Raw genomic sequence first — 27,919 nt, 5'->3', positions numbered from 1 at the left:
AATAGAGGAAGGGAAGGTAAAAGAGAGAAAGAAAAAGAGCAAGAAAGAAAGCTGCAAGCACCCCCCCGAGCCCCCCAGGCCGGCTGCAACCTTTTAAAACACGCGCGCCGCTTCGCAGCTGTCTCTTGAAGCCGAACGCGGAAGTTAGCGTTTGGCTTCAGGAGACAGCTCCTTGGCGCTTGTATCTCGAATTTGGGCTTGTAAGTAGAACAAAAATATCTCTCCCCTCCCAGCTCTTATCTCGAGTTGCTCTTAAGTAGAGCAGCTCTTATGTCGGGGTTCCACTGTACAGTCAATCATCAATCATCCCTCCTCAAATTTATACCACTGTCTCATTTCTGGGTATTTCTCCTGTCTTTCCCCCTTTTCTCTCATGTTTCTCATTTCTCTCTCTTCCTCCCTTTTCCCCTCATTCCTTCTCCCTCTCACTTCTCCTCTTTTTCCATCCCTGTCTCTTTCCCCCCCTTATGTGTGTGTGTGTATACACTCGAACCATTTCCAAAACCAGTTGAGGGCTGGGGTTTTTTTATCATTAAATTCTTTTCAAAAACAGGTGTGGGCTGGGGGTGGGTTCTTATTATTTGGATGCTTTTTACCATATGCTTCAAAAATCACCTCTCTCTCTCTTTTGTTTCTCTCTCCTCTCATTCTCTGCCTCAATCATTTTCTCATTTCTCCTTTTTTCTCCCCTTTTTGTTCTCATTTCTGTCGCTCTCCTTTCCTCTCCCTATCTGTCTTGCTTTCTCTTGCTATCTTTTTTCTCTCTTGCTTTCCTTCTCTCTCTCTCTTGTTCTCTTATTTTCTTTCTCTCTCTCTCTTGTTCTTTCTCTCTCATGCTTTCTCTTGTTCTTTTAAAATTTTTTAAAAAGTGTGGGCGCACGCTACTACGCATGCGTGAGTTCTGACATCCATAATTCGCTACCCCTCCTCTCTCTCTTTCTCTCTCCTCCTTCCTCTCTCATCTCTCTTCCCTTTCTCTCATTCCCTTTCTCTCTATCCTTTCTATCTCTCACTCTTTCCTTCTCTCCCTCCCTTTCTCTCTTTCTTTTCTCTCATTCCCTCTTTCTCTCTCTCCTTTCTATCTCTCACTCTTTCCTTCTCTCCCTCCCTTTCTCTCTCTTTCCTTTCCCTCATTCCCTCTTTCTCTCTATCCTTTCTATCTCTCTTTCCTTCTCTCCCTCCCTTTCTCTCTCTTTCCTTTCTCTCATTCCCTTTCTCTCTATCCTTTCTATCTCTCACTCTTTCCTTCTCTCCCTCCCTTTCTCTCTTTCCTTTCTCTCATTCCCTCATTCTCTCTATCCTTTCTATCTCTTTCCTTCTCTCCCTCCCTTTCTCTCTCTTTCCTTTCTCTCATTCCCTTTCTCTCTATCCTTTCTATCTCTCATTCTTTCCTTCTCTCCCCCCCTTTCTCTCTTTCCTTTCTCTCATTCCCTCTGTCTCCTGGGGCTGACTGCGCCTGCCCTGCACCCCCAACCGCGGAGGGAAAGCATTTGCCTTTCGGCACCGCCAACCCCCCCTCCACCAGCAGCAAAAGCCTTTCGGCTCCGTCGTTCAGGCTTTTGCTGCTGGTGGAGGGGAAGGCGCCAAAGGCAAACGGTGCATCCCTCCAGAAGCAGCAAAAGCCTAAGCGGCGGGGCGCGCCGTTTGCCTTTGGTGCCTTCCCCACCACCAGCAGCAAAAGCCTGAACGACGGAGCGCCCCGCCGCTTAGGCTTTTGCTGCTTCTGGGGGGGTGCACCGTTTGCCTTTCGACTCCGTCGTTCAGGCTTTTGCTGCTGGTGGAGGGGAAGGCGCCAAAGGCAAACGGTGCACCCCCCCCCCAGAAGCAGCAAAAGCCTAAGCGGCGGGGCACGCCGTTTACCTTTGGCGCCTTCCCCTCCACCAGCAGCAAAAGCCTGAACGACGGAGCCGAAAGGCACCAGAAGCAGCAAAAGCCTAAGCGGCGGGGCGTGCCGTTTGCCTTTGGCGCCTTCCCCTCCACCAGCAGCAAAAGCCTGAACGACGGAGCGCCCCGCCGCTTAGGCTGTTGCTGCTTCTGGGGAGGTGCACCGTTTGCCTTTCGGCTCCGTCGTTCAGGCTTTTGCTGCTGGTGGTGGGGGGGGGTTGGCGGTGCCGATGCCAAATGCTTTCCCTCCGCGGTGGGGGGTGCAAATGGCGCGACGTCTACGCAGGTTTTTTTTTTCAGACTCTTTTTTGCGAGCCCGGCATGATTTTTTTTAAATTACAGATTAATAATAACCCCTCATCCTTCCCCTCTTCCCCTCCCTCTCTCCCTTTATATTTAACCCTTCCTTCCTCTCTCCCTCTCTCCCTCTTTTCTCTTTGGTGAACCCCCCAAACTGTTCAGACTCAAGAAAAAGCTTATCAAGGGGGGGGGGGGGTTGTGAAAATCTAGTTATGAGCCGCCAAAGACGTCCACGAAGGGTTTTTTTTTTCCCACTCTTTTTTGCGAGCCCGGCATGATTATTTTTAATTACAAATGAATAACCCGGTAAGGGTTTACCTGTAACAGCTATAAGAGAAACGGCAATTAAATTATTCAGCCCTCCCCGATGCGATCGACCCAAGGTGAGGAGACACCATGCGCTGCTCGTGGAGGGAAAGAAGTGAAGGAGGGGAGGGGAGGTTGGAGTAGATTTCCTGGTGGAGCGATATGGGATGAGCAGTTTAATGTGTAAGCAAAGTAGGACCCCGGGTAAATAGCCCTGGGAGTAAAATTAAAATTGCAACCGGCGCAATTTTTTAAAAAATTGGTGCAAAACAAAATTAAGGGGAGAGGAAAAATAATAATAATAATTGCAGTTGCTGTACTTGCAGTCGGTGGGAAATTGGAAAGCGGGGAGATTTGCATCTTCACCACTCTAAGCTCCCTGTTTCTCCGGCGTGTCACCTAAAATGGCTCCGCGTGTCAGTGCTGACACGCGTGTCATAGGTTCGCCATCACTGCCCTATACTAACATACACACACACAAGCATACCATGTATAAATTCAGCGGGCCCAGGGGGAGATGTTTAGTTTCCCCATGCCTGACGGCAAAGGTGGGTTTTGAGAAGTTTACGGAAGGCAGGAAGAGTAGGGGCACTTCTGATCTCCGGGGGGAGTTGGTTCCAGAGAGTCGGTGCCGCCACAGAGAAGGCTCTCCCCCTGGGGCCCGCCAACCGACATTGTTTAGTTGACGGGACCCGGAGGACCTAATCGGTCGCTGGGATTCGTGCGGCAGAAGGCGGTCTCGGAGATATTCTGGTCCGATGCCATGAAGGGCTTTAAAGGTCATAACCAACACTTTGAATTGTGACCGGAAACTGATCGGCAGCCAATGCAGACTGCGGAGTGATGGTGAAACATGGGCATACCTGGGTAAGCCCATGACTGCTCTCGCAGCTGCATTCTGCACGATCTGAAGTTTCCGAACACTTTTCATAGGTAGCCCCATGTAGAGAGCATTACAGTAGTCGAACCTCGAGGTGATGAGGGCATGAGTGACTGTGAGCAATGAGTCCCGGTCCAGATAGGGCCGCAACTGGTGCACCAGGCGAACCTGGGCAAACGCCCCCCTCGCCACAGCTGAGAGATGGTTTTCTAATGTGAGCTGTGGATCGAGGAGGACGCCCAAGTTGCGGACCCTCTCTGAGGGGGTCAATAATTCCCCCCCCCCCAGGGTAATGGACGGACAGATGGGATTGTCCTTGGGAGGCAAAACCCACAGCCACTCCGTCTTATCCGGGTTGAGCTTGAGTCTGTTGACACCCATCCAGGCCCCAACAGCCTCCAGGCACCGGCACATCACTTCCACCGCTTCGTTGACTGGGCATGGGGTGGAGATGTAAAGCTGGGTATCATCCGCATATTGATGATACCTCACCCAATGTCCTTGGATGATCTCGCCCAGCGGTGTCACCAAAGTGACCCTGGGAGTATCGCGATATCGTCATGCAACTGACATGAATTTAGCACTAGCGCAATCTGAATGCTGACATTCAGGTCATGGCTGCCCCAAAGTTGCTTTTCACAAAGGGCAACTAGACTTCCTTGGCTTTTTCCTTGAAAATGTTTCCCTTCTCATCCACAAAGCTTCTTCAGGTCTGAAGTTTATTAGATCTTCAGAATAGTTTCCTTGGAAACGTTTTGTTTCTCTGAACTGTAAGTAAGTGTTCTGTCTGGGTCCCCCCAGATGCCAACACCAACCAAAAAGAGTAGCCAGACACACTGGTAAAACGCAAAGGCAGTTTATATATTTGAAAGCAAACACAGGTAACAAAAACTGTTCTTACAGACAGGAACGTTATGAAGCTTCACAGAGGTTTCACGACAGCCAGGCAATAAAACAGGATTCTTGCTGGCAAAAACAACACTGGAGGTAATAAAACCTACGCCTCCCCCAAGTCTTCAGCCTTCGAAGCCACAAGCCAGGATCAGAGACGCCAAGAATCGAAGCAAGGTCACAGGACTCCCAATTGATAACTCTCCACAATACAGTAAGGGCGGGCCTGCCTTTTCAACCCAACTGAGGAGAACCACACCCAAACCCAGCTGTTGCCAATTCAGGGATGGAAATACCTTTCTAATTGGCCCCTTCTTTGAGCTGCACGTCTCTGCCTCATGTCTATTATAGCCTGTGCGTCTTCATCCAATGAATCCAGGCTACTAGCTGGGGAGAGGGCCCCCCGGGGGTCTCAGGCTGCTCTCCCTCCTCCTCCTCCTGACGTTCCTCTCCCCCGTCTGCCTGGTCCTCCCCCTCCTGGTCACTGTCCTCCTCCTCTGGGCATGGATCCCTGAGGAGCCTCAGGCTGAATCACAACACCTTGGAAACGTTTTGTTTCTTTGAACTGTAAGTAAGGGGCGTGCATAAGTGCACCAGTGTGCCTTCCATCCCCTGTCGTAATGTTTCCCTCTTCAATTTATTAACAGAGCCATGTTGCTTATTTGTTTATTTTTATTTATTTACTTATTTTATTTATTGGATTTGTATGCCGCCCCTCTCCGCAGACTCAGGGCGGCTAACAACAGTAACAAAACAGTATAATCCAATACTAAAAACAGTTAAAACCCATTATATAAAACCAAACATACATACAGACATACCATGAATAAAATTGTAAAGGCCTAGGGAGGAAGTGTATCTCAGTTCCCCCATGCCTGGCGGCAGAGGTAGGTTTTAAGCAGCTTACAAAAGGCAAGGAGGGTGGGGGCAATTCTAATCTCTGGGGGGAGTTGGTTCAGAGGGCCGGGGCCACCACAGAGAAGGCTCTTCCCCTGGGTCCCGCCAAGTGACATTGTTTGGTTGACGGGACTCGGAGAAGACCCACTCTGTGGGACCTAACTGGTCGCTGGGATTCGTGCAGCAGAAGGCGGCCCCTGAGATATTCTGGTCCGGTGTCATGAAGGGCTTTATAGGTCATAACCAACACTTTGAATTGTGACCGGAAACTGATCGGCAACCAATGCAGACTGCGGAGTGTTGGTGTAACATGTAACATGTTATGTGTTCTGTATATTCCTGTTCAGCATGGGGATTTTTCAGATTCTGATTCAGAAAATGGTTATGAATTAGTGGTAGGGCCTCATTTAGAGGCAGAAGAAGTAGGAGACCAACCACAGGACCTTTCTATGAGTTCAGATTCAAGTGAAGGATAAGCAGAGGCTAGATGGGTAAATCCTTATTTTGACTATTTTTGTCAAAAACAGGCACTGCAGAGTACCTCTGGGGGCCGGGGAGGGCAAAAACGTGACACGTGGAGGGTTCAGGGGTCCCAAAATAGGCCTGTCTTTTTTATGACACCGCCAAATTTTCACCCACTTTTAGGGGTGAGTAAGTGCGGCATAAGTGCGGTGTTCGGGTTCGGCAAGTTCGGGTGAGCTTTAGGCAAAATTCGGCCGAACCCGAACCAAACCCGAACCCGAACGGGGAATCCCACAAAGAGATTCCGGGGGCGGAGCTTTGACATCACGTATACTGGCAGGTTGCTAAGGATGCCAAGGTGATCACTTCCTGGATTCCATGGAATCCAGGAAGTGATCACCTTGGTGTCCTTAGCAACCTGTCGGTGACATCAAAGCTCCGCCCCCAGAATCTCTTCGTGGGAGGGATTCCCCAGCTCCTTCAAAGGGAGGTCTTCACGTAAAAATAAACATTGTTATTTTTACAAAAAAGGACGCCGCAGCGGCACTGCAAGCAAAAGGCGGTCCTTTCACATAAAAATAAACAAGTGGAGGTGGAGCCTTGACATCACCGGCAGGTTGCTAAAGACACCAAGGGGATCACTTCCTGGATTCCATGGAATCCAGGAAGTGATCACCTTGGCATCCTTAGCAACCTGCCGGTGACGTCAAAGCTCCAAACGCCGAACACCGCAAAATTCGGTACGGACCTGAATTGTGCGAGTTCAGTTCGCCCATCACTACTCCTCATATTGCCTACTTCTTTTTGGAGGCTCATGTGATGTTCTATTTAGAGGTCTACTTCACATGATGTGTTTCACAACAAAAAGGGATTAAAAACGACCTATTTGTCACTATTAAGCAGCAACTCTAAAATAAATACCATAGATGCACCTTAGTTTTTGGGGAGGAAAATAGGGAAAAGAATCGTCTTTAGCCAGCACATTATTTTATCCCCTGGCTAGGGCTTTTAAAAAATTTTATTCGGAGAAAGTAACAATAAAAGAGCTTACAAGACAGTAAATGCTGGGAGCATTGTTAGAACCTGATTAGGGCTGGAAAGAAACATTTAGAGCAAGTGAGAGCAGTGAAAAAAACTCTACAAAGACTTAGGGCTTGGAAAACATTCTTCGCAGAGAGTAACAATGAAAGAACCTGCAAGGTAAGAGCTGGGAAGATGGTTAGCACCTAGTTAGGACTGGGGGGGGGGGAAGCTTTTTAAAAAAAGCTACAATCAGAGTATAAGACACACCTGAATTTTCAGCCTCTTTTAGTCAGGAAAAGAGTGCATCTTATACTCCAAAAAATACGGTAGATAAATAAAAATATCAGCAGTTTGCAGGCAAGATTTTACAAACAGATTAAGGCAATCCACCATAAAGTATTCATTTTTCTCCTTCCCTGAATATCCTACATGGAGAAGAACGAGGGCATAAAATTGAAGTCAATATTTATTTAGCGCTTTGAAATGCAAAGAGTGTGTGTTGAATGGGGTTCAATAAAAATGACTGACACGATCATGAATCCTGTTTCGAGAGCAAATGCCAAATGTCTGTCCATTTGAAAAGCCAAACTATTTCTTTCTCCTTTCTCCCCGATCTAACCTACGTTAGACAACCTTTTGAGAAAGCAAGATAGGCGACTTTTGGAGAAACATAACAGCTACATTTATTTTTGAAAAAAATGATTCTAACCTGTTCTGTCGAGCTCTCTGGTAGAATCCTCCCAAAAATGCACACATACAATTTCAGACACACACGTTTGAAAATTCAAAACAATGTTCTTTATACCGAAAATGCAAATAAACAGAGCACTCTTTTTGTACAGCAAAGAGCACTTGTCTCCAAACAAATTGGTAATTTGTACAAGTCCCTTATCAGTTCTATGATACTTAGCTTGCAGCTGTGAGGCAATTCACAGTCCTTCTTCTTTCACAAAGTGAAACACACTTTGCTCTGGGTTAGTTTCAAAGCGGGGGAAAATCAGCACACAAAAGGTCCAAGGCAGCAAAGCAGGCACGAAACACAACGATCAGATAATCCTCCACAATGGCCAAACCCACAGGCTGCTATTTAGAGCAGCCTCACTAATTACCCCAGCCCCACCCAACCACAGGTGGCCTCATTTTCTTTGATAATAATCTCTCAGTTGTTGTTGCCTATGCATCGCTCTCCGCATGCCTGGCTGTATCATTAACTCTTGTTCTGAATCCAAGGAGGAGCTAGATAATTGATCTCCTTCTGAGCTGTCTGCCACACTCTCCTCCTCCCTGTCACTCATGTCTTCTTGGTCACAGGAGCCTTCATCAGCAGATTCCACCGGGGGCAAAACAGGCCTGCAGCATGTGGATGTCTCCCCCACATCCACAGTCGTTGGGGCAGGAGCTGGGCCAGAGCTAACCACAACACTAACCATTAGAAACTCGTAAGTACAATGATTAATGATACTCCTAAGAATAGTTTGATGGTTCTAATAAAGGAGAATATTTGAAGCTCGGGGGTTGATGTGAGTGCTCATTAGTCTCCCTGAACTTGCCTGTTTTTAGATGTTTCATGATCCAACTACCTTATTTTCCGGAGTATAAGATGCACTTTTTTCACCCCAAAAAATAAGGTGAAAATGTGGGTGTGTCTTATACACCGAATGTAGCCCCATCCACCCACACCCACCCTTTTGCCTCTGCCTCCCAGCAATTTACCTCCTTGCAGCAAACAGAACAGAGCCTGTTAAGCCATGACCCTCAGCTGATTTGAGGCTGGGCCACTGTGCTACAATGAAATTGAAACCAGCTGCAAGGAGGCAAACTGCTGGGATAGAGAGGCAGATTTTTATTTTCTGCTGAGCTGGATGCAAGGAGGTTAAAGTCAGAAACTGCAAATGTCTGTAGAAAGTTCAAATTATTAGGCTTATTTTAATAATTAAGCAAGAAATTATTTAGGAAATTATCTTGCTTATTTAGCAAGAAATGCTTGCTTTTATATAATGCTGCACTTCTTCAATGGGGACTTTAATATTCCGATGAAGTCAGTAGGGACTGAAGAAAGCTTAGTAATTTTTAGCAGTTTTAAATAAATTTTAAACGTTCCAGAGATCGTGGTGGCTATTGCCTCTTCATTTATAACTATATCTGGAACTCAAATTTTTGGGACAATTCTGTATATGTACCTCTACTTACGAACTTAATTCATTCCATGACTAGGTTCTTAAGTAGAAAAGTTTGTAAGAAGAAGCAATTTTTCCCATAGGAATCAATGTAAAAGCAAATAATGCGTGTGATTGGGGAAACCACAGGGAGGGTCGAGGCCCTCCCAGGAGATTCCTAGAGAGGCCCCACGGAGGCCCTGCCTTTCCCGGCCCTGTTTCCTCCCAGGAGATTCCTAGAGAGGCCCCACGGAGGCTTCTCCCTGCCTTTTCCGGCCCTGTTTCCTCCCAGGAGATTCCTAGAGAGGCTCCACGGAGGCTTCTCCCTGCCTTTTCTGGCCCTGTTTCCTCCAAGGAGATTCTTAGAGAGGCCCAACGGAGGCTTCTCCCTGCCTTTTCCAGTTACAGTTTTGGAGGCTCGGGTTTGTAAATGGAAAATAGTTCTGGGGAAGAGGCAAAAAAATCTTGAGCACCTGGTTCTTATCTAGAAAAGTTTGTAAGTAAAGGCGTTTGTAGGTAGAGGTACCACCATATCTGGAACTCACATTTTTAGGACAATTCTGTATATGTATATGTTAGGATGAATGGACAGATACCACTTTCAAGTTACATTCTCCAGCCACTAAAACACAATGCCAGGGTGCTTGTAGGCATTTTCTACCTGTTCTCTTCTTAATTCAATAGAGCAGTTCACGATCTATGCCTCGCATTTCCGAGCATTGCAAATATAGACTGAGCGGTTCTTCCGGTAGGACTTTGAAACCTCACTTGGCTCACATCAAATCATCTCCCTTAATGGGACCCATGGGGGAGAACGGCTGATCTAAACCCACAGAGCCTTGTCTTTATCTTCTATTTTGCAAACATAACACTGGCAAAAAAAAATGTCACGACCAAACGCAGCCTTCGATTTTACGCGCATTTCCTTGGTCGATTCGCACTTTACGGTACACTTATTTAAATGGATTTACAAAAAAGAGAAACAACCTCTAGAGCATTTTGATTTTCTTTTTAAATGTTTTATAGAACAGACCCTTCAATGAAATTGAACAATGTGGTGTTGTTGTAAATTTGTGTGGGTGCAACCATGATAACCACCAAAGCTGATCTGATTCTGCTACTGTGAAATTTTAAAAAATCAAAGAGAGTGAGGAGCCAATGAGGGAGAAGATTCGGATCTAAGCAGAATCCTACGGGGGTATTATCAAAAAAAAATATATCCCATCATGTCAGTCATAATCCAGCATGAAGAATTGCTGGCAAGGGAAATGCTCCTCCTTGCTTGATCCAGAGTCACAAGGAGCCAGGAAAGCAAGTGGGTTTACTGGAGAGTAAGCCCTCTGTCGTATGTGTGCCATGGCTTTGACTCAGGCAAGCATTCAACTATCTATAATCAACCTATCTTTCCACTTATTTATTTGGACTTACGAGGGTTGCCCAGAAAGTAATGCACTACATTTTTTCCTTCAACAATTACCTATTGAACACAATGAATCTTACACACAAGAAAGAAGGTGTGGATGCTGTCAAAGTCCCTAATGAAGACAATGTTTTCAATGGGACTAAGTGCAACCCAGCCGTGTGGGATCACTCACGAACGCGAATCCTAGAAAGAAGACTTGGACACATTCTCTCTCTGGGTGAAGTGACACGGTATAGAGCCATGTACCTTTTTTTATTTGGGAACATAAGGAAATGGGGATAATTACACATACATGTCAAGTGATACACAAACATCCAATAACATAACTTCAAACATATCTTTGAGTTCTTCCTTTTCCCAGATATCACAAAACAATTTCCTAGAAACACTTCCTAAGAGCAGATGTTTCTCACACCTAATTTTTCTGAAGCCTTCTGCCTTATCACAACTAATCTTCCTTAATCACCCTCTCATCCTGTGTTTGCTTCAGGCAATGTAAATCTCCCCCTTTGATCGTATAACGTCCTGTGATGTAAACTTTGTTTATTAGCGAGATGTTTATTGAGCCCTTTTGTTTCCCTTCACCAGTAATTACTAGGAATACAGACTAGGCAAGTTAGCGCCGTCCTATCCTGGCTTATAATAGATTCAGGGTAAGCAGAGTATTTTTATGCTAGAGGTCCAGATAAAAATCCTATTCTAACATTTATGCCATACTGCAACAAGAAGGATGTTTCTTCTACACTCCTTATTTTTCCACGTAATCTCCATCCCGTTCTATGGCGTTCCTCCAGCGAGACACAAGGGTGTGTATGCCCTGTTGGTACCACTCCATGTTCTGGTCACGAAGCCATTTCTGCACCTCTAATGGCCTCCCCCTCTGTGCCCAACGACTAACCGTACTTCTGTTGACTTCTGCAGATTCTCCAGACAAACGTTTGTGAATGTTCCCAACAGTTTATTTCTCCGCAGGGAGAAATTCAATGACGACACGCTGCTTGTAACACATATCACTTACAGACACCATTTCGAAATATGGCTGTAGCTACGCTGTCTGTCGGAAGGAATGCAAAATTTACACACGCACTCCTGACAATTCAAATAATGTATATCTAAAGTTTCGCATTGGTACCATTACTGTAGGCTGAGGAAAAAAATGTGGTGCATTGCTTTCTGGGCGACCCTCGTATATGCCGCCCAACTCTCAAAGGACTCTGGGCGGCTCACAGTGAAATACAAATAAACTGCAGTGTGAAACCACTAAAAACAATTCCGAAAAATTTAAAAACAACAATTAAAACAGATTAAGAAAAAATTGTGCATGTCTCTAATGGGACCAGATTATCTCAGGGCCCGCCTTCTGCTGCACGAATCCCAGCAACCAATTAGGTCCCACAGAGTGGGCCTTCTCCGGGTCCCATCAACTAAACAATGTCGTTTGGCAAGGCCCAGGGGAAGAGCCTTCCCTGTGGAGGCCCCGGCCCTCTGGAACCAACTCCCCCCAGAGATTAGAACTGCCCCCACCCTCCTCGCCTTTCGTAAGCTCCTTAAAACCCACCTCTGCCATCAGGCATGGAGGGAACTGAGATACTCTTTCCCCCTAGGCCTTTACAATTTATGCATGGTATGTTTGTTTGTAGGTATGATTGGTTTTAAAATAAGGGTTTTTTAGTTGTTGCAGTATTGGATTTACAAGCTGTTTTTATTATTGTTGTTAGCCGCCCCGAGTCTATGGAGAGGGGCGGCATACAAATCCAATAAATAAATGAATGAATGAATGAAATGAAATGAAATGAAATGAAATAATGAAATGAAATGAAATGAAATGAAATGAAATAATTAAATTAAATTAAATTAAATTAAATTAAATTAAATTAAATTAAATTAAATTAAATTAAATTAAATTAAATTAAATTAAATTAAATTAAATTAAATTAAATTAAATTAAATTAAATTAAATTAAATTAAATTAAATTAAATTAAATTAAATTAAATTAAATTAAATTAAATTAAATTAAATTAAATTAAATTAAATTAAATTAAATTATTAAATTAAATTAAATATTAAATTAAATTAAATTAAATTAAATTGCAGGATCCCAATGGTGTGCCATATCTAATGGCCTCACAATGGTCCATTTATGAAGCAACAAACCAAGCACAGGAAAACAAAATGCTTGATTTCATTCGCTGCAATCTTACAGCCACAACTTTTCTTCAAGGTTGGTGACCTCCAATTCTACAGTCACAAAGAGATCCCGTTTAAAGGCCTCGGGTCAGTCATGGAGTGACCACGTGTTCTAATCCAGCCTTAAAACATGAAGCCTGTTGGGAGACTTTGGACCACTTCGCTCTCTCTCTCTCAGTCCTAGGGAGAAAGCCAATGGCAAACCATATCCCAAAAGGTTGCCCCAAATGTGTCGTTCACGGGGTCTCCAGGACCTAAAAAATAACTTGAAAACTCACACAAAATCACTGACTGTGTAGAAATGGATATGTTAATGAGGAGATTAAAAGGGAAGGAGGACTCTGAGTACTATAGAATATGGGATAAATTTTAAACTGGTTAGAAGAGAGAATAGATAGATAGATAGATAGATAGGTAGGTAGGTAGGTAGGTAGGTACAGAGATAGATAGATAGATAGATAGATAGATAGATAGATAGATAGATAGATAGATAGATAGATAGATAGAGATAGATAGAGATAGATAGAGATATAGATAGATAGATAGATAGATAGATAGATAGATAGATAGATAGATATAGAGATAGATAGATACATTGATACATACATTGATAGATAGATAGATAGATAGATAGATAGATAGATAGATAGATAGATAGATAGGGATAGATAGATAGACAGATAGACAGACAGACAGACAGACAGACAGACAGACAGACAGACAGACAGATAGATAGATAGGGATAGATAGAGAGATGATAGATAGAAGATAGAGACAGAGAGAGAGGACAGAGAGACAGAGACAGAGAGAGAGAATTCTTTATTGGCCAAGTGTGATTGGACACATAAGGAATTTGTCTTGGTGCATATGCTCTCAGCGTACATAAAAGAAAAGATACATTTGTCAAGAATCATGTGGTACAACACTTAATGATTGTCATAAGGATCATATAAGCAATGATGAAACAATCCATATTAATAAAAATCTTAAGGATACAAGCAACAAGTTACAGACATAAGTGGGAGAAAATGGGTGATAGGATTGATGAGAAAAAACTAGTAGTAATAGCAGTGCAGACTTAGTAAACAGTTTGACAATGTTCAGGGAATTATTTGTTCAGCAGAGTGATGGTAAAGGAACTTAAGTTATAGGGATAATGCAAAGTAATGAACAGGTGAAGTAATTGTTTATACAACATAAGGAAGGGCAATATAGTTCTTTTATTAAATTGGATTGTTACATGTTGTTTTTTATCATTGTTGTTAGCCGCCCCGAGTCTGCGGAGAGGGGCGGCATACAAATCCAATAAATAAATAATAAATAAATAAATTACAACAACAAAAAGAAATGTAAAAAAATGTTTAAATTTTAGATAACAATTTCTCCAACATCTCCAACAGCGACTTCTGACGAAAACGGGGTTGTAAATAACCCAAATAACTATTATGTGTTTTTGCTTGTTTTTTGTCTTTGTGGTGTGTAATCAATAAAAATGCAAAAAAAAAAAAGAAGAAGAGAAAACTCACACGTAAAAAGAAACATTTTACATTTTCCAAATGTAAAATAATGCACTTGGGGAAAAGGAATCCTCAATCTGAGTACTGTATTGGCAGTTCTGTGTTAGCAAAAACTTCAGAAGAGAAGGATTTAGGGGTAGTGATTTCTGACAGTCTCAAAATGGGTGGTAGTCAGGCGGTAGGAAAAGCAAGTAGGATGCTTGGCTGCATAGCTAGAGGTATAATAAGCAGGAAGAGGGAGATTATGATCCCGCTATATAGAATGCTGGTGAGACCACATTTGGAATACTGTGTTCAGTTCTGGAGACCTCACCTACAAAAAGATATTGACAAAATTGAACGGGTCCAAAGATGGGCTACAAGAATGGTAGAAGGTCTTAAGCATAAAACGTATCAGGAAAGACTTCATGAACTCAATCTGTATAGTCTGGAGGACAGAAGGAAAAGGGGGGACATGATCGAAACATTTAAATATATTAAAGGGTTAAATAAGGTCCAGGAGGGAAGTGTTTTTAATAGGAAAGTGAACACAAGAACAAGGGGACACAATCTGAAGTTAGTTGGGGGAAAGATCAAAAGCAACATGAGAAAATATTATTTTACTGAAAGAGTAGTAGATCCTTGGAACAAACTTCCAGCAGACGTGGTAGATAAATTCACAGTAACTGAATTTAAACATGCCTGGGATAAACATATATCCATCCTAAGATAAAATAGAGAAAATAGTATAAGGGCAGACTAGATGGACCATGAGGTCTTTTTCTGCCGTCAGACTTCTATGTTTCTAAACAAACACACCATTCTATCCTTCCTACAAGGCCAAAGATCTCATGGACTCTTTGCAGAGTCGACGGTGGGAATTCTACTCCAGGAGGAGACAGCTTACTGATTTCCAGCAACACAATGTAGTAAATCAAGAAACATTCTCTCGATTTACCTTTGTGGGTACGTATGCCAGCTCCGAGACAAACCGAACACGCATTTAACAGATGGCACCTTCTCCCCAGTACCCAAGTGAACACCCAGGAAAGCTTTGTGAGGCTGAAACTGTTGCCCGCTGCGTATTACTGTGGCTTTTCTCTCTCCATAGCAACAAGACAGCCATCCAATGCTCACAAAGGGATGGCGCTAAATCGCGCTCAGGTCCTTGTGAGCAGGGGACCCTCTTAAATGTGGAGAAGGAGAAAAGTTCCCGGTGCATCCTTTGTTTGTCTTGACAATAACAAGGAGGGTTTGTCTGTCTGTCAGTCTGTCTGACTCTCTCTCTCTCTCTCTCTCTTTCTTTCTTTCTTTCTTTCTTTCTTTCTTTCTATCTATCTATCTATCTATCTATCTATCATTTTGACAAATGTGTATATTTTGTTTTATGTGTACTGAGAGCATCTGCACCAAAGACAAATTCCTTGTGTGTCCAATGACACTTGGCCAATTAAGAATTCTATTCTGTTCAGTTCTGAATCCTATTCTATTCTATTCTATTTCATAGACCAATTATGGCACAAACAATTTTTTGCTGGCAGGATAATCTTTTATTTCAAATTCTCTATGCAATATTTATATCTGTCCATCACATTATTTCTATGGACTCTTCCATGCCCAAGTAGTATAAAATCCCATCAGTTATCATATTGATCGATGTAATTGATTGGCACATTTTGTTATGTTGTTACAATAGTATACTTTCTTTTAATGCTTAAGCCCTTTACCTGGGGAAAACATACCGGTAATATGAAAATGACAGTACAGGCTGCCTGAGAACCACAGGAGCTCCTACCAGAAACCAAACCTTATCTTAAAACCCTCTTCCCTGAAATAAATAGAAAACTCATTGTAAAAACTGCAAAACATCCTAGGCAGGTACGTTGTATTCAGCATTAATCAAATGAATCAATCAACAAATATCTTCACTGTAACAGTTGGCTTACAAAACACCTTTAACCATTCTTAACATATACTACTACCAAAAAGCTTCTTATAACCTTTGAACTGATAATCACATCTTAAAAAGGAGACTCTACTATCAGCAGCTTCTATTAGATGAATATGGAAATTGTAAAAAAAAATATATCACATTTTACTCTACTAGCCAGTACGTAGTTACGCAGTTCCAAGAATTTTGGCCCTCGTGAACTTCCACTCCAAATTATTTTCCCCGTTTGAAAGAATTCAGTCTTAGCTCCTTGTGCAACAAATAGCCATAAGTTATATCCAAACATAAAATGTTAAATATCTTAGAACAATATTTTGGAACATATTTCATGACGTGCAATTTTAATGCGTTACTTGGCATTATGAGATCAAAATCTTGTACGAATATGAAAGGATTTATCTAATAACATACCCAAGAAAATGTTTTTGTATGGATGCCAACCAACAAATAAGAAAGTTATTAGTTTTGTGCGTTCAAAATGGAGCTACGCAATATTAAGTTGTAAAACTGTCTGCTGTATCTAATGCTGCGGTAGGGATGTTACTTCTGAAAAAAAGGAAATAAAAGATAATTTCCTTGAAAGCTAATTTGGAATAGTGATTAAGGCATTAAACTTTGAGAAGCCATGAGTTTTGATCCTGTTTTAGACACCAGTATGTGACTTTGAGCCAGTCGCTCTCTCTCAGCCCTAAGAAGCAGGCAATGACAAGCCACTTCTGAAATCTTGCAAAGAAAATTACAGCTATTTGTTAGACTCAAAGATTATATGTTTGTCTGTCTATGACAGCCCTAGAAGGGGAATGCTATAAGCAGAGAGAAATCCATCTCTCAGGTTGCTTGCTTGCTTGCTTGCTTGCTTGCTTGCTTGCTTGCTTGCTTGCTTGCTTGCTTGCTTGCTTGCTTGCTTGCTTGCTTGCTTGCTTGCTTGCTTGCTTGCTTGCTTGCTTGCTTGCTTGCTTGATTGATTGATTGATTGATTAGATTTGTATGCCGCCCCTTTATTTTTATCCACCCTTATAAAGGCATCTAATACATCTCAAAAGGACTGGTCTCAAGACAAATATCATCTTCTTTCTTTCTTTGCAACTAAACACAAAATTTGTTGTCCATCACTATTTTAACTCTTCCTCAAAGGGTGACATAATGCACTCTCTCTTTTGAGCAATAAACCCCTTAAAAGACCCTTCTAACATGAGAACAGTGGAACAGAGGGGGGGAAACTACATCCATACACAGACTGGTTTTTTTTTAAAAAAAAAAGACAAAACAAGAACAAAGACAAAGCAATGTTTGCACAACTAATAAAAGTGTTGCTTTTAAAAAGTGGTAACGTAAGCAGAGCACACTCAGCGATGGACACATATGGAAATACTTTCCCAACTTAAATCCTAAAGCTTCAGTGCTACCAAAATCAATATCCACACCACCAAAGTGCAACTTTCAGAGATGTTTAGCTAAGGAATGCGCAAGTAAACACTTAAAAAGGGACAGGATAAATCTCTCAAGTGTTTTACCACCAACTAATTCCTTGAGCCAAACACCTTCTACGCTGTTTATATCCAATTCAATGCAAATATAATTTACTTAAAGTTGATCCCTTTTGGATCTTCTTTCCCCCTTTTGCACAACAGTTGAATTCCTCACACCGTTTCACAAGTTCTTACTTCAAATTCTTCAATTAATAAAGGAGAATATTGTAACCCAAGGTTGACATGAGGGGTCCTTGGAATTCCCTGAACTTGCTTGCATTCTTGCAGGTGTCTCATTATGTTGTGGTTGGCTCTGGCCCTGCTCCTGCCCCAAGGATTGTGGGTGTGGGGGAGACATCCACATTCTGCAGGCCTGTTTTGCCCCCGGTGGAATCTGATGATGAAGGCTCCTCTGACCAAGAAGACATGAGTGACAGGGAGGAGGAGAGTGGGGCAGACAGCTCAGAAGGAGATCAATTATCTAGCTCCTCCTTGGATTCAGAACAAGAGTTAATGATACAGCCATGCATGCGGAGAGCGATGCATAGGCAACAACAACTGAGAGATTATTATCAAAGAAAATGAGGCCACCTGTGGTTGGGTGGGGCTGTGGTAATTAGTGAGGCTGCTATAAAGAGCAGCCTGTGGGTTTGGCCATTGTGGAGGATTATTTGATCTTTGTGTTTCGTGACTGCTTTACTGACTTTGATTTTTTGTTTGCTGATTTTTCCCCGCTTTGAAACTAAACCAGAGCAAAGTGTGTGTCACTTTGTGAAAGAAGAAGGACTGTGAATTGCCTCACAGCTGCAAGCTAAGTATCACAGAACTGATAAGGGACTTGTACAAATTACCAGTTTGTTTGGAGACGAGTGCACTTTGCTATACCAAAAGAGGGCTTAGGTTAAGTGAATTTTCATTATAAAGAACATTGTTTTGAATTTTCAAACGTGTGTGTGTCTGAAATTTGTACCTGTGAATTTTTGGGAGGATTCTACCAGAGAGCCCGACAGAACATATTACCCCAACTAGGTAACCATTATCAGTGCTGGTCCTATTTTTATCCATCATCAGTTCTGTATCTTATCCATCATCCGTCCACTAGTACTGAGGATGTTACCTAGTTTGGGTAATGAAACGACTACAAGAAAACAAGCAAGTTCAGACAGCACCAAAGACTTCTCAACTCTTCCAATTGTGGTCAGGCAGTAGGGAAAGCAAGTAGAATGCTTGGCTGCACAGCTAGTGGCATAACAAGCAGGAAGAGGGAGATTGTGATCCCGATGTATAGAGCGCTGGTGAGACCACCTTTGGAATAATACTGTTTTCAGTGCTAGAGACCTCACCTACAAAAATAGATTGATCAAATTGAACAAGCCACAAAGACGGGCTACAAAAATGCTGGAAGGTCTTTAATCATAAAACTTCTCAGGAAAGACTTCATGAACTCAATCTATATAGTCTGGAGGACAGAAGGGAAAGGGGGGGACATGATGGAAACATTTAAATATGTCAAAGGGTTAAATAAGGTACAGGAGGGAAGTGTTTTTAATAGGAAAGTGTACCCAAGAACAAGGGGGCACAATCTGAGGTTAGTTGGGGGGAAGATCAGAAGCAACGTGATAAAATATTATTTGACTGAAAGAGTAGTAGATGCTTGGAACAAACTTCCAGCAGACATGGTTGGTCAATCCACAGGAACTGAATGTAAACATGCCTGGGATAAACATAGATCCATACTATGATAAAATAACAGGAAATAGTATAAGGGCAGACTAGATGGACCAGGAGGTCTTTTTCTGCCGTCCATCTTCAATGTTTCTATGTTGACTTTGTTTAAGACAAGGGATATGGAGAGCCACAAAGAACTAACACTTTATGGAACCAATGTAGGAGCTGGCACCCAGGTCTGGCGAAAAGTGGGAAGGATGGACATTGTGGAATAGACTATAATAATACAACAAGATCCAGAGACACTCTGAACAAACAGAGCTATCTGGTGGCTTCTGCCCTCTGCATTAGCGGTGAGATGCAGACAACACTACCTATGCATACCTGCCCTTTGTGTCCCAATCAGTGCACACCTGGGGAACCTCATGGCACAATGCAACTCACGTTGGTAGTTTCTGGGCAAGATCTGTTTGTATTTTAATCTTGTGTTTTAGATTCTATGTCATATATAGTGAAGGGCTGCAAAAAAATTTACTACCACACTGTGGGTGTGGCTTGTTGGCCATGTGACCGGGTGGGAGTGGCTTAAAGATCATGTGACTGGCTTAAAGGTGGCCAACTTGACATCACTCACATCCAGGGTTAGGGTTTGTTTGTTTGTTTGTTTGTTTATTTATTTATTTATTTGTTTGTTTGTTTGTTTGTTTGTTTGTTTATTTATTTATTTATTTATCTATCTATCTATCTATCTATCTATCTATCAGATTTGTATGCTGCCCCTCTCTGTAGACTTGGGGCGGCTAACAACAACAATAAAACAATATAAAGAAATCCAATAATTTAAGTTAATTTAAAAACCCTAATTTAAGAAACCTGGCCTCTCCTCACCTCAAAGAGATACAACTTCCCTCTCTATTTACTATGACTGAACATACTATTTAATTCAATGTGTATATGCCATATTGCACACAGGCACACAAAAATATGCATTGTCTACTATATAAACTGTATATGTATGTACACACACACACATGCACAGCTCTTCTAAAATTATACACATTCAACCTCATTTACTGCGATAGGAAAAACACACCCAGAGCCCAGAAGGGAAAAAAAGAGAAAAATTCAAAAAATTTTACAGGTTCTGTGTACCTGACCAAAAGTTTTCTATGGGTTCTGCGTACCTGGCCGTACCTGTAGGACCCCATCACTGCTTTATTTTCATTCAGATTCTTTGACCCAAATAAACAAACTAACAGGGTATATCAACATATTATGGTTAGATTACGGCATTTAACAGAAGTAATTTCTGCAGGAAAAAAATATTTTCCTGCCTTTTGATTGTTTGCAAGTCAAACCGCCAAGTCTCTCTTACAAATATATATTTTTCTTTCAAAGAATGGAATTCACATTTACAGCCATACTTGCTGGCAAGCCAACATTACACTGCACCGCTTTCTTCAATAAATAATCCGTGTGGATTAACCAGAGAAGGAAAAGAGGGAAAGGAGGAAGCGACTTGCTTTCTATATTTCAAATTATTATTATTTTTAAAAAAACTTACAGTCTCTCCAACTCTTTTAAGTCTTGAAACGCTCCTCTCTCTATTGTAGTAATCTTGTTTTCCATGAGTTGGCTGAAATACAGAATAAAACGCTTTGAAACCCCAGCAATCAAACAGTGATTAGCACCAAGTATTACAATACTTGGCAGTGGATACGGTTACAGTCACCTCTCCTTATTAACTCTGTAATTCTCTCCCAGATCTTAACCTTCCATCCAATTTAATGTGTTAAGCCTGACACATGATATTGCAGTGTTACTTAGAGGGAAACCAAACTCTGCACTCTTACAAAAGAGAGAGGGGGAGATTTTAAGCCGGTTTAAGAAATTCAGGGGTCAAAGGTGAGGGAAATGTATGTCTTAACTACAAAAAGGCAAAAGTACTGTTTAACGACAAAATGTACGGAGTCAAATCTGTGAAACTCCTCTTTAATGAAAGTACATTGTAAAAACACAAAGGATGTTTTATTTTACAACAGGAAGAGTCACAGTAACTATCTTTTTCCAAAGTATGAAATTTTGGATTAAATTTATCAGAAAGAAGGATTACAAGTGCACTAGAGTGCCTTCCGTCCCCTGTCCTATTGCTCTCCTATATCTCCTGTACCTTTCTTCTATTCCTATATCTCTTCTTCTATTATTTTATTGATATGTTCTATTCCTATATCTTCTCTTCTATTCTTTCTTAGATATATTTTACTATGAGTATCTCCTCTATAACCTTCATCATGTATTTTACTATGTGTGTGTGTGTGTGTGTGTGTGTGTGTGTATACCCACTAAAACCCTCTTTGTGTATTGGACAAAATAAATAAATAAATAAATTAAAATTGGACAAATTAGTTACAGTTAAGCCCTAGTAGAGAACAACTTTCTGTTACTAGTGAGAATTACTCTTTATAGCAGATCACACAGAGACACAATCTCAACATATACAACCCCCCCCCCCCACCAAATGTATCACCTAAAAGCAGGACTTTTTCAAGAGCCCAATAACTAATTACAAATTTAATTTGAAGCAGAAAATGATTCATGGCTACTCTCTGCTGAACTTCATTATGTTAACTGTATTTACTTAATTAAATTATCCCATATGCTCAACGCATTTAAAGAAATTACTTTCTGATTGGTGAGTTTTGCAAAATATTCTGTTCCATGTGGACTGCTAAAGCACGTTCATTTTTGAAATTTTACATACTTTTGCAATATTTATAACTACAAGGAGTAATATAAAATCGCAAGTGGTTACAATCAAGACTTCTATTATGGCAGACTTCCAAACTTTTCAATCCTCTTCCAACTGCTTTTTCTTTTACAATATCACTGCTGTTATTTGAGACGTTAATTTTTAAAAAGAGTTCTATTCATTGAAAAAACTATTTTTGCATAAGAGTGAAGTTCGGTGATAAAATTCAAGAAAAAAACTTACAGAACACGAAGATGCCTCAGACCAGCAAAATCCGTTTTTGTGATCCTTGTGATATTATTTCCATTAAGATCCCTAAGAAAAAACATATCAGCAGGAAAATTAGACGATTAGCCACGGTTCTTAATTTTTCTAATAAGTTAGAAATGGTTTCTGTCCTATCTGAAGATTACTGTAGTACTTATGCTAATTTCTGTGAACATTCACGAAAAGTTTTAAGTTTCAAATTCTCTAAAAAAGAATAAAATGCAATTGGATAAATTATACTTTGCTTTCATTTGCTGAAAACAAGGACTGTTTTCAATAATTTGGCTTCTGATGACCTGAATAGTTACAATCAACTTTTGTTTATGCTTCTAGATAGTTGTTTTCTTATAGGTGATTACGTAACAGATTTTAAAAATCAAGAGAACTTTGTACTGATAGGATTGGGGAAGATAATTTCAGGATATGGAGAAAGCATATCTAACCATGATATATAGTGAGTTTTCTCCTGTTCAAAACAAGAGGAAAAATAAGAGCTAGCAATTGGAGTTGGGCGGCATATAAATTTTAGAAACAAACATACATACATACATACATACATACATACATACATACATACATATACACCGCTCAAAAAAATAAAGGGAACACTTAAACAACACAATATAACTCCAAGCCATTCAAACTTCTGTCTACCTAGGAAGCAACACTGATTGACAATCAATTTCACATTTCATTCAGATCTAGGATGTGTTTTTTGAGTGTTCCCCTTATTTTATTGAGCAGTATATATAACAGCTATACTGTTAAACTAATACTTCTACTGATGGAGGTAAAATGACACAATTTTAATAACAGCAGCAACTGTAATAGACAAACGGAATTGAACAATCATGGAAAAGTTTTTCTTTTGTTGGCCAAAAACTCAGCACAGCCTATTTTGTCCATAATCAATGAAATGGTCCTATCCTTTGGGATATATTGTTGAGAAGTAACTTTATATGGAAAGTAATCTTGAAATTTACGGACTACTGTTTAAGGCAGGGGTCCCCAAACTTTTTACACAGGGGGCCAGTTCACTGTCCCTCAGACTGTTGGAGGGCCGGACTATACAAAAAACCTATGAACAAATCCCTATGCACACTACACATACCTTATTTAAAGTAAAAAACAAAATGGGAACAAATTCAATATTTAAAATAAAGAAGTAATAAGTAATTAAGTAATTAATAATTAAGTAATTTATACTTCTTTATTAACAAGTAAATTTAAACTTAAATCAACAAACTCCATTTCTCCTTCCTTCCTTCCTTCCCTCCCTCCTTCCTCTCCACTTCTCTCTTCCCTCTTCCTTTTCTCTCATTTGTTTCATTTTCCTCTCCCTCGTTCCTTCCCTCCATCGTTTTCTCATTTTTCTCTTTTTTTCTCTCTCTCTCTTTCTATCTCTCCCTCTTTCTCTCTCTCTTCTCTCTTTCTCTCACTCACTCTCTTTCTAACTCTCCCTCTTTGTATCTCACACACTTTCTCTCTCTCTCCCCCTCTCTCTACTTCTCCCTTTCTCTCTCTCCCTTTCTATATCTCCTCTTCCTTTCTCTCTCCCTCTCTATTTCTCCCTCTTATTATATTGATCGGTAAAATCTCGTGTGCTGCCACGGTCCAGTTAAAAGACCTCAGCGGGCCGCATCCAGCCCACGGGCCGTAGTTTGGGGACCGCTGGTTTAAGGGAAGGAAACGGGGATAATTATTGCAGGCCTTTAAGGGGAGATTGGTACTGTACAAACCACAAGTGATCCACAGAGGAAGAGATCTATTTTTTCCACCAGAGTTTATGAGTCACCTTAAGTTTTTCCTCTCGCTGCTTGAAAAACAATTTTTCACCTATTTTTTTCCCCTCAACTGCTTAAATAAAAACCTGCAAAAGCGACAAAACCTGTTTTAAACAGCACTCAACGTTGCTTTTCATAATGTAACAGTGGAATTTTTCATCTCTTCTCAGCATATCCTCTCAATTTGGGATCATAAACTTTGTTCGGGGAGAGAGTTAGAGCAGCGAGGATTCCTGAATATTTTGGCTAGATCTGTACATCTCTTCTGAAAAGCCAACCATCAACACACACACACACACATACACACACCTATCTTGCTGCTAGGGAAGCACTGCAAGTGATTTGGAAGGAGGCCCTTTGTCCTTTCCCCTTTTGGAACCTTTTAATTTTTTTAATTTTTAATTTTTAAAGGGACAGTGCATAAGCGCCCCAGCGTGCCCTGGTCCTGATGTTTCTCTTTTACTCCCATCGTGTATATAAACATTGTTACATCTTTGGATACCACCAATAGCTTCTTGACAAAACAAACAAATAAATAAAATAAATTTGATTTGATTCATTGGACTTCCATGCCACCCAATCCCCTTCCACCAAGGCCCCCTTGGCCAAAGGAAACCTGGATTGGGAGGACGCCCGAAAAGATCCAATGCCATTGGAAGACTTGCTATTACGGCTGGGATTTGGAGCATTCCAGCCATGGGGGGGGGGGAGCCCCATCCAGGGTCCAGGGGGGAGGTTTTCCTACCAGCAGCCCTTCTTTCTTTTGGGGGAAAGGGCTGTTTTTCCAACCAAGGGGAGGAAGCCAGCAAAGAGCCCCGAGGGCGGGCTGAGCCCCAGTCCAGCAACGGCTCCCCTCACCTGCCATCCCCCCATCAGCCCCGAAGGATTCTTTGGGGGGGGGCGAGAGGCAACGGGAGGAATGCATTGCTTCCTCCCGCCGGGGAGCCCCAGAGGAGCGGCCGCGGGCAGGGGAGGCGGACGGAGCGCGCGCTTCCACCCCGCAGGCAGGAGCTGCCCGGAGCGCTCCGCTCGCCGCCCCCGAGGACACCCGCGCGGCGGGGAGAAAAGGGAGCCTGCTCTGTGCGGGGGGGGGGGCTCTCTTGCAAGGAAGGGGAGGGAGAGAGGGGGGAAAGGAGGAGAGATGAGGAAAGGGAGGGAGGGGAAAGGGAAGGAAGATGAAGGGAAGGGAAAGAAGGAAGGAAATAGGAAGGATAGAAGGGAGGGAGGGAGATAAGGGAAGGGAAAAGAAGCGAAAGAGGGAGGGAGGGGATAGGGAGGGAGGGAGGGAAGAAACGATGGGAGGGAGGAAGATAAGGGAAGGGAAGGAAGGGAAAAGAAGGGAAAGAGGAAGGAAGGAAGGAAAGAAGGAAAGGGAAGGAAGGAGAGGGAGGGAGGGAAGGAACGATGGGAGGGAGGCAGGGAGGGGAGGAAGATAAGGGAAGGGATGGAAGGAAGGAAAAGAAGGGAAAAGGGGAGGAGGGAGGGAGGAATGGAAGGGAGAAAGATACGGGAGGGAAAAGAAGGGGAAAAGGAAGGAAGGAAGGGGGATAGGGAGGGAGGCAGGGAGGAAAGGAACGATGGGAGGGAGGAAGATAAGGGAAGGAAGGGAAAATAAGGGAAAAGGGAAGGAAGGAGGGAGGAAGATAAGGGAAGGAAGGATAAAAGGAAGGAAGGAAGGGAAAAGAAGGGAAGAAAGGAAGGGGCAGGAAAGGAAGGAAGGGGGGAAAGTAGGCAGGAAGGAGGGAAGGAAAGCGACCCCGGGCGCCCCTTCCCCGGCCTCCCCCTCCTTCGCTCCCCTCCTCTCCTCACTCACAGCCGCTCGGCGTGGCGGGGCAGGCTGCGGGGCACGGCGCGGAGGGCGAGCCCGTGGCAGTCCACGCTGGGGCCCGAGCAGGAGCAGAGCGGCGGGCAGGGCTGGCCGAACCCGGAGCCCGCCCGCAGCAGCAGCACCAGCAGCGCCGCCACCAACTTCATGGCGCCTCTCGGCCGCCTCAGCCACCTCCTCCGCCGCGGTCTCCGCTCGTCCTGGGCTCCCTCAGCCGCCGGTGGGGGACGCGGCGCTTTCCCGGCTAGCGGCCGCCTCGTCCGGAGCCCCGCCGCGTCTCTCGCAGCCGCCCCGTCTGCCCGCCGCCGCCGCCCGCCCCGCGCTGCATTGCGACCCTCCGAAGCGGCGCCGCGGCTCCCGGCCGGAGCAGCCTCCTCACGCGGCCCGCCGCCGCCGCCGCCTCAGGAGGAGCCGCCGCATGGGGGGGGGGGGGGGAGCGCCCCGGCCCTCCCTCACCCGCCCCTCCGCAGACCCCGGCAGGTGAGGCCCCGCCCACGCCCCCACCAAAGCTCCGCCCACGCCGCCCAAGCAGCCGAAGGGGGACGGACTAGGGGCGGGAGGGAATTAGGCCACACCCACCCCTCTGCTGGCCCGCAGCCCCCGGCAGGTAAGGCCCCGCCCACGCTGCCCGGGCAGGCGACAGGAGGAGGGACCAAGGGCGGGCGTGAATTAGGCCCCGCCCACCAGCCCGCATGCCTCGGCCACCCCTCGCCCGCCCGAAGCCCCCGACAGGTGAGGCCACGCCCCAAAGCCCCGCCCACACCCGCCGGGTAGCCAAAGGGAGCAGGGTCCAGAGGCGGGCGGGAAGGAGGCTCCGCCCACCCCGCCGCTGCCCGCCGGCGCCTCAGGTGAGCGGGGGGCCCGCAGGTGTGTCGGCGCTGCCCTCTCCGGCGGTTCTTCACCCGGGCTCAGGCGGTTCTTTACTCCGGGCTCGGCCATCGGAGTCGGACATCCCGCGGCTGGCCTAGCCCGGGAGACGAGCGAACGGCGGCGGGGGTTGCGCGGCGGACGCGAAAGAGGACTGCCGGAAGGCCGGGGGGGGAAGTCGGGGGGGGGCGGACCGGCGCCTCTTTTTTTTCCCGCCTGGATCTCCGTCCGTCCTGGCCGCGGAGGAGCCCCCGGCTGCCCTCGGACTGTCCGACGAGAAGCCAGGCGGGGTCCGGAGACACCTGGAGCCCGCCTGCCCAGCGCAGACCCCCTCTCAGCTAGGTCCTCCAGAGGAATCCACCCGGGGATGACGGGATCGCCTCCCTCCCAACTGGAGCCGCTGTGAGAGCGCAAGGAAAGAAGAAATTCTGCTTCTTTGGGGGGGGGAACCCACCGTCCACCCACCTCAAAAAAGAACCTATCCACCCCACCCACTCCCGCTTCCATGACAGGTGAAAGTCAGCAGAGTATAAGGAACCCCCCCCTCCCCACTGCAAACCTCAAGAGCATCCTAAGGAAACAGGAGCCATTTCTCAGTAATTATTTTACTTATTATCTGGATTTATCTGCCACCCCTCTCCAAGGACTCGGGGCAGCTTATAACATACAAAAAGGCAATAGACATCAAAATCCAATTAGAAGTTACATCTAAAAACTAAGGATTATCTCTGGATTTCAAGCATGCGACTTATTTGGCCGCCTTCTGACGATGGTCGCCAGCCTTTTAACTTTTTCCAATAAAAGTGGTGGCTCCTGCAATCTCATTTTCCCCTCTGGAGAAGATCCGACACATTTTGAAGTGGAATTGCAAGGATGCGAAAGTCACGCGTGGGATCTCCACATATAATCTCAGACAGCTGCAGTGGCATTGTTTTATATTTTAATTGGTGAAACGTAAGGTCCGTATTCAACAATGAAAAAACAATGGTGGAGAATATAAGGAAAATTAAGAATACAAGGGTTAGAGAAAGGAGGAGGAAATTTTTGCATAAGTGCAAATACACCTGCACAACTTGTGTATATTTATCACAATGTTAAGGGTGCCTGTCGGCATGGATGCCAGGAGAGAGGGCTGCTTATGCACATGTTTTGGGGGTGTTTGGTAGTGCAGAAATTCTTGAAAGAGGTGCAAGAGGAAATTAATAGGATCTAAATATAAAATGGGTGATTACAAAAGGGGCGTTCATAAGTGCACTGATGTGCCTATCGTCCCCTGTCCAATTGTCTTTCCTTATCCCTTTTATCTTATATATTCTCTCCTCTATACATATTCTCTTCCTATCTACTTCTCTTCTTTTTACTTCCTATCTTTATATATATTACTTATTGCCTATTTTTTTTCATATGTATTGTATATTGGACAAAGAATAAAT

The 27,919-nt window shown here is 43.7% G+C and overlaps 1 protein-coding gene across 2 annotated transcripts in view; it reads right to left on the bottom strand.

Annotated features, from left to right (window-relative positions):
* Positions 1 to 25,914, bottom strand: part of SLIT2 (slit guidance ligand 2) — a 284,549-nt gene extending 258,635 nt beyond the window's left edge. Inside the window, exons 1-3 of one of the 2 annotated variants that reach the window (XM_070756973.1) lie at positions 25,608 to 25,914; positions 21,987 to 22,058; positions 20,559 to 20,630 (exon numbers count right to left, since the gene is read on the bottom strand). In XM_070756973.1, coding sequence (XP_070613074.1) covers positions 20,559 to 20,630; positions 21,987 to 22,058; positions 25,608 to 25,768 — 305 coding nt within the window. In that variant the 5' untranslated portion in view covers positions 25,769 to 25,914. The remainder of the gene's footprint in view (positions 1 to 20,558; positions 20,631 to 21,986; positions 22,059 to 25,607) is intronic. The other variant, XM_070756974.1, reaches the window with a different exon arrangement.
* Positions 25,915 to 27,919: the final 2,005 nt, after the last annotated feature.

Source organism: Erythrolamprus reginae, chromosome 7, assembly GCF_031021105.1.
Source record: "Erythrolamprus reginae isolate rEryReg1 chromosome 7, rEryReg1.hap1, whole genome shotgun sequence".
NCBI classification, from domain to species: domain Eukaryota; kingdom Metazoa; phylum Chordata; class Lepidosauria; order Squamata; family Dipsadidae; genus Erythrolamprus; species Erythrolamprus reginae.
The sequence above is the reverse complement of the archived record's forward strand: the minus strand, read 5'-3'. Positions and strand labels throughout refer to the sequence as shown.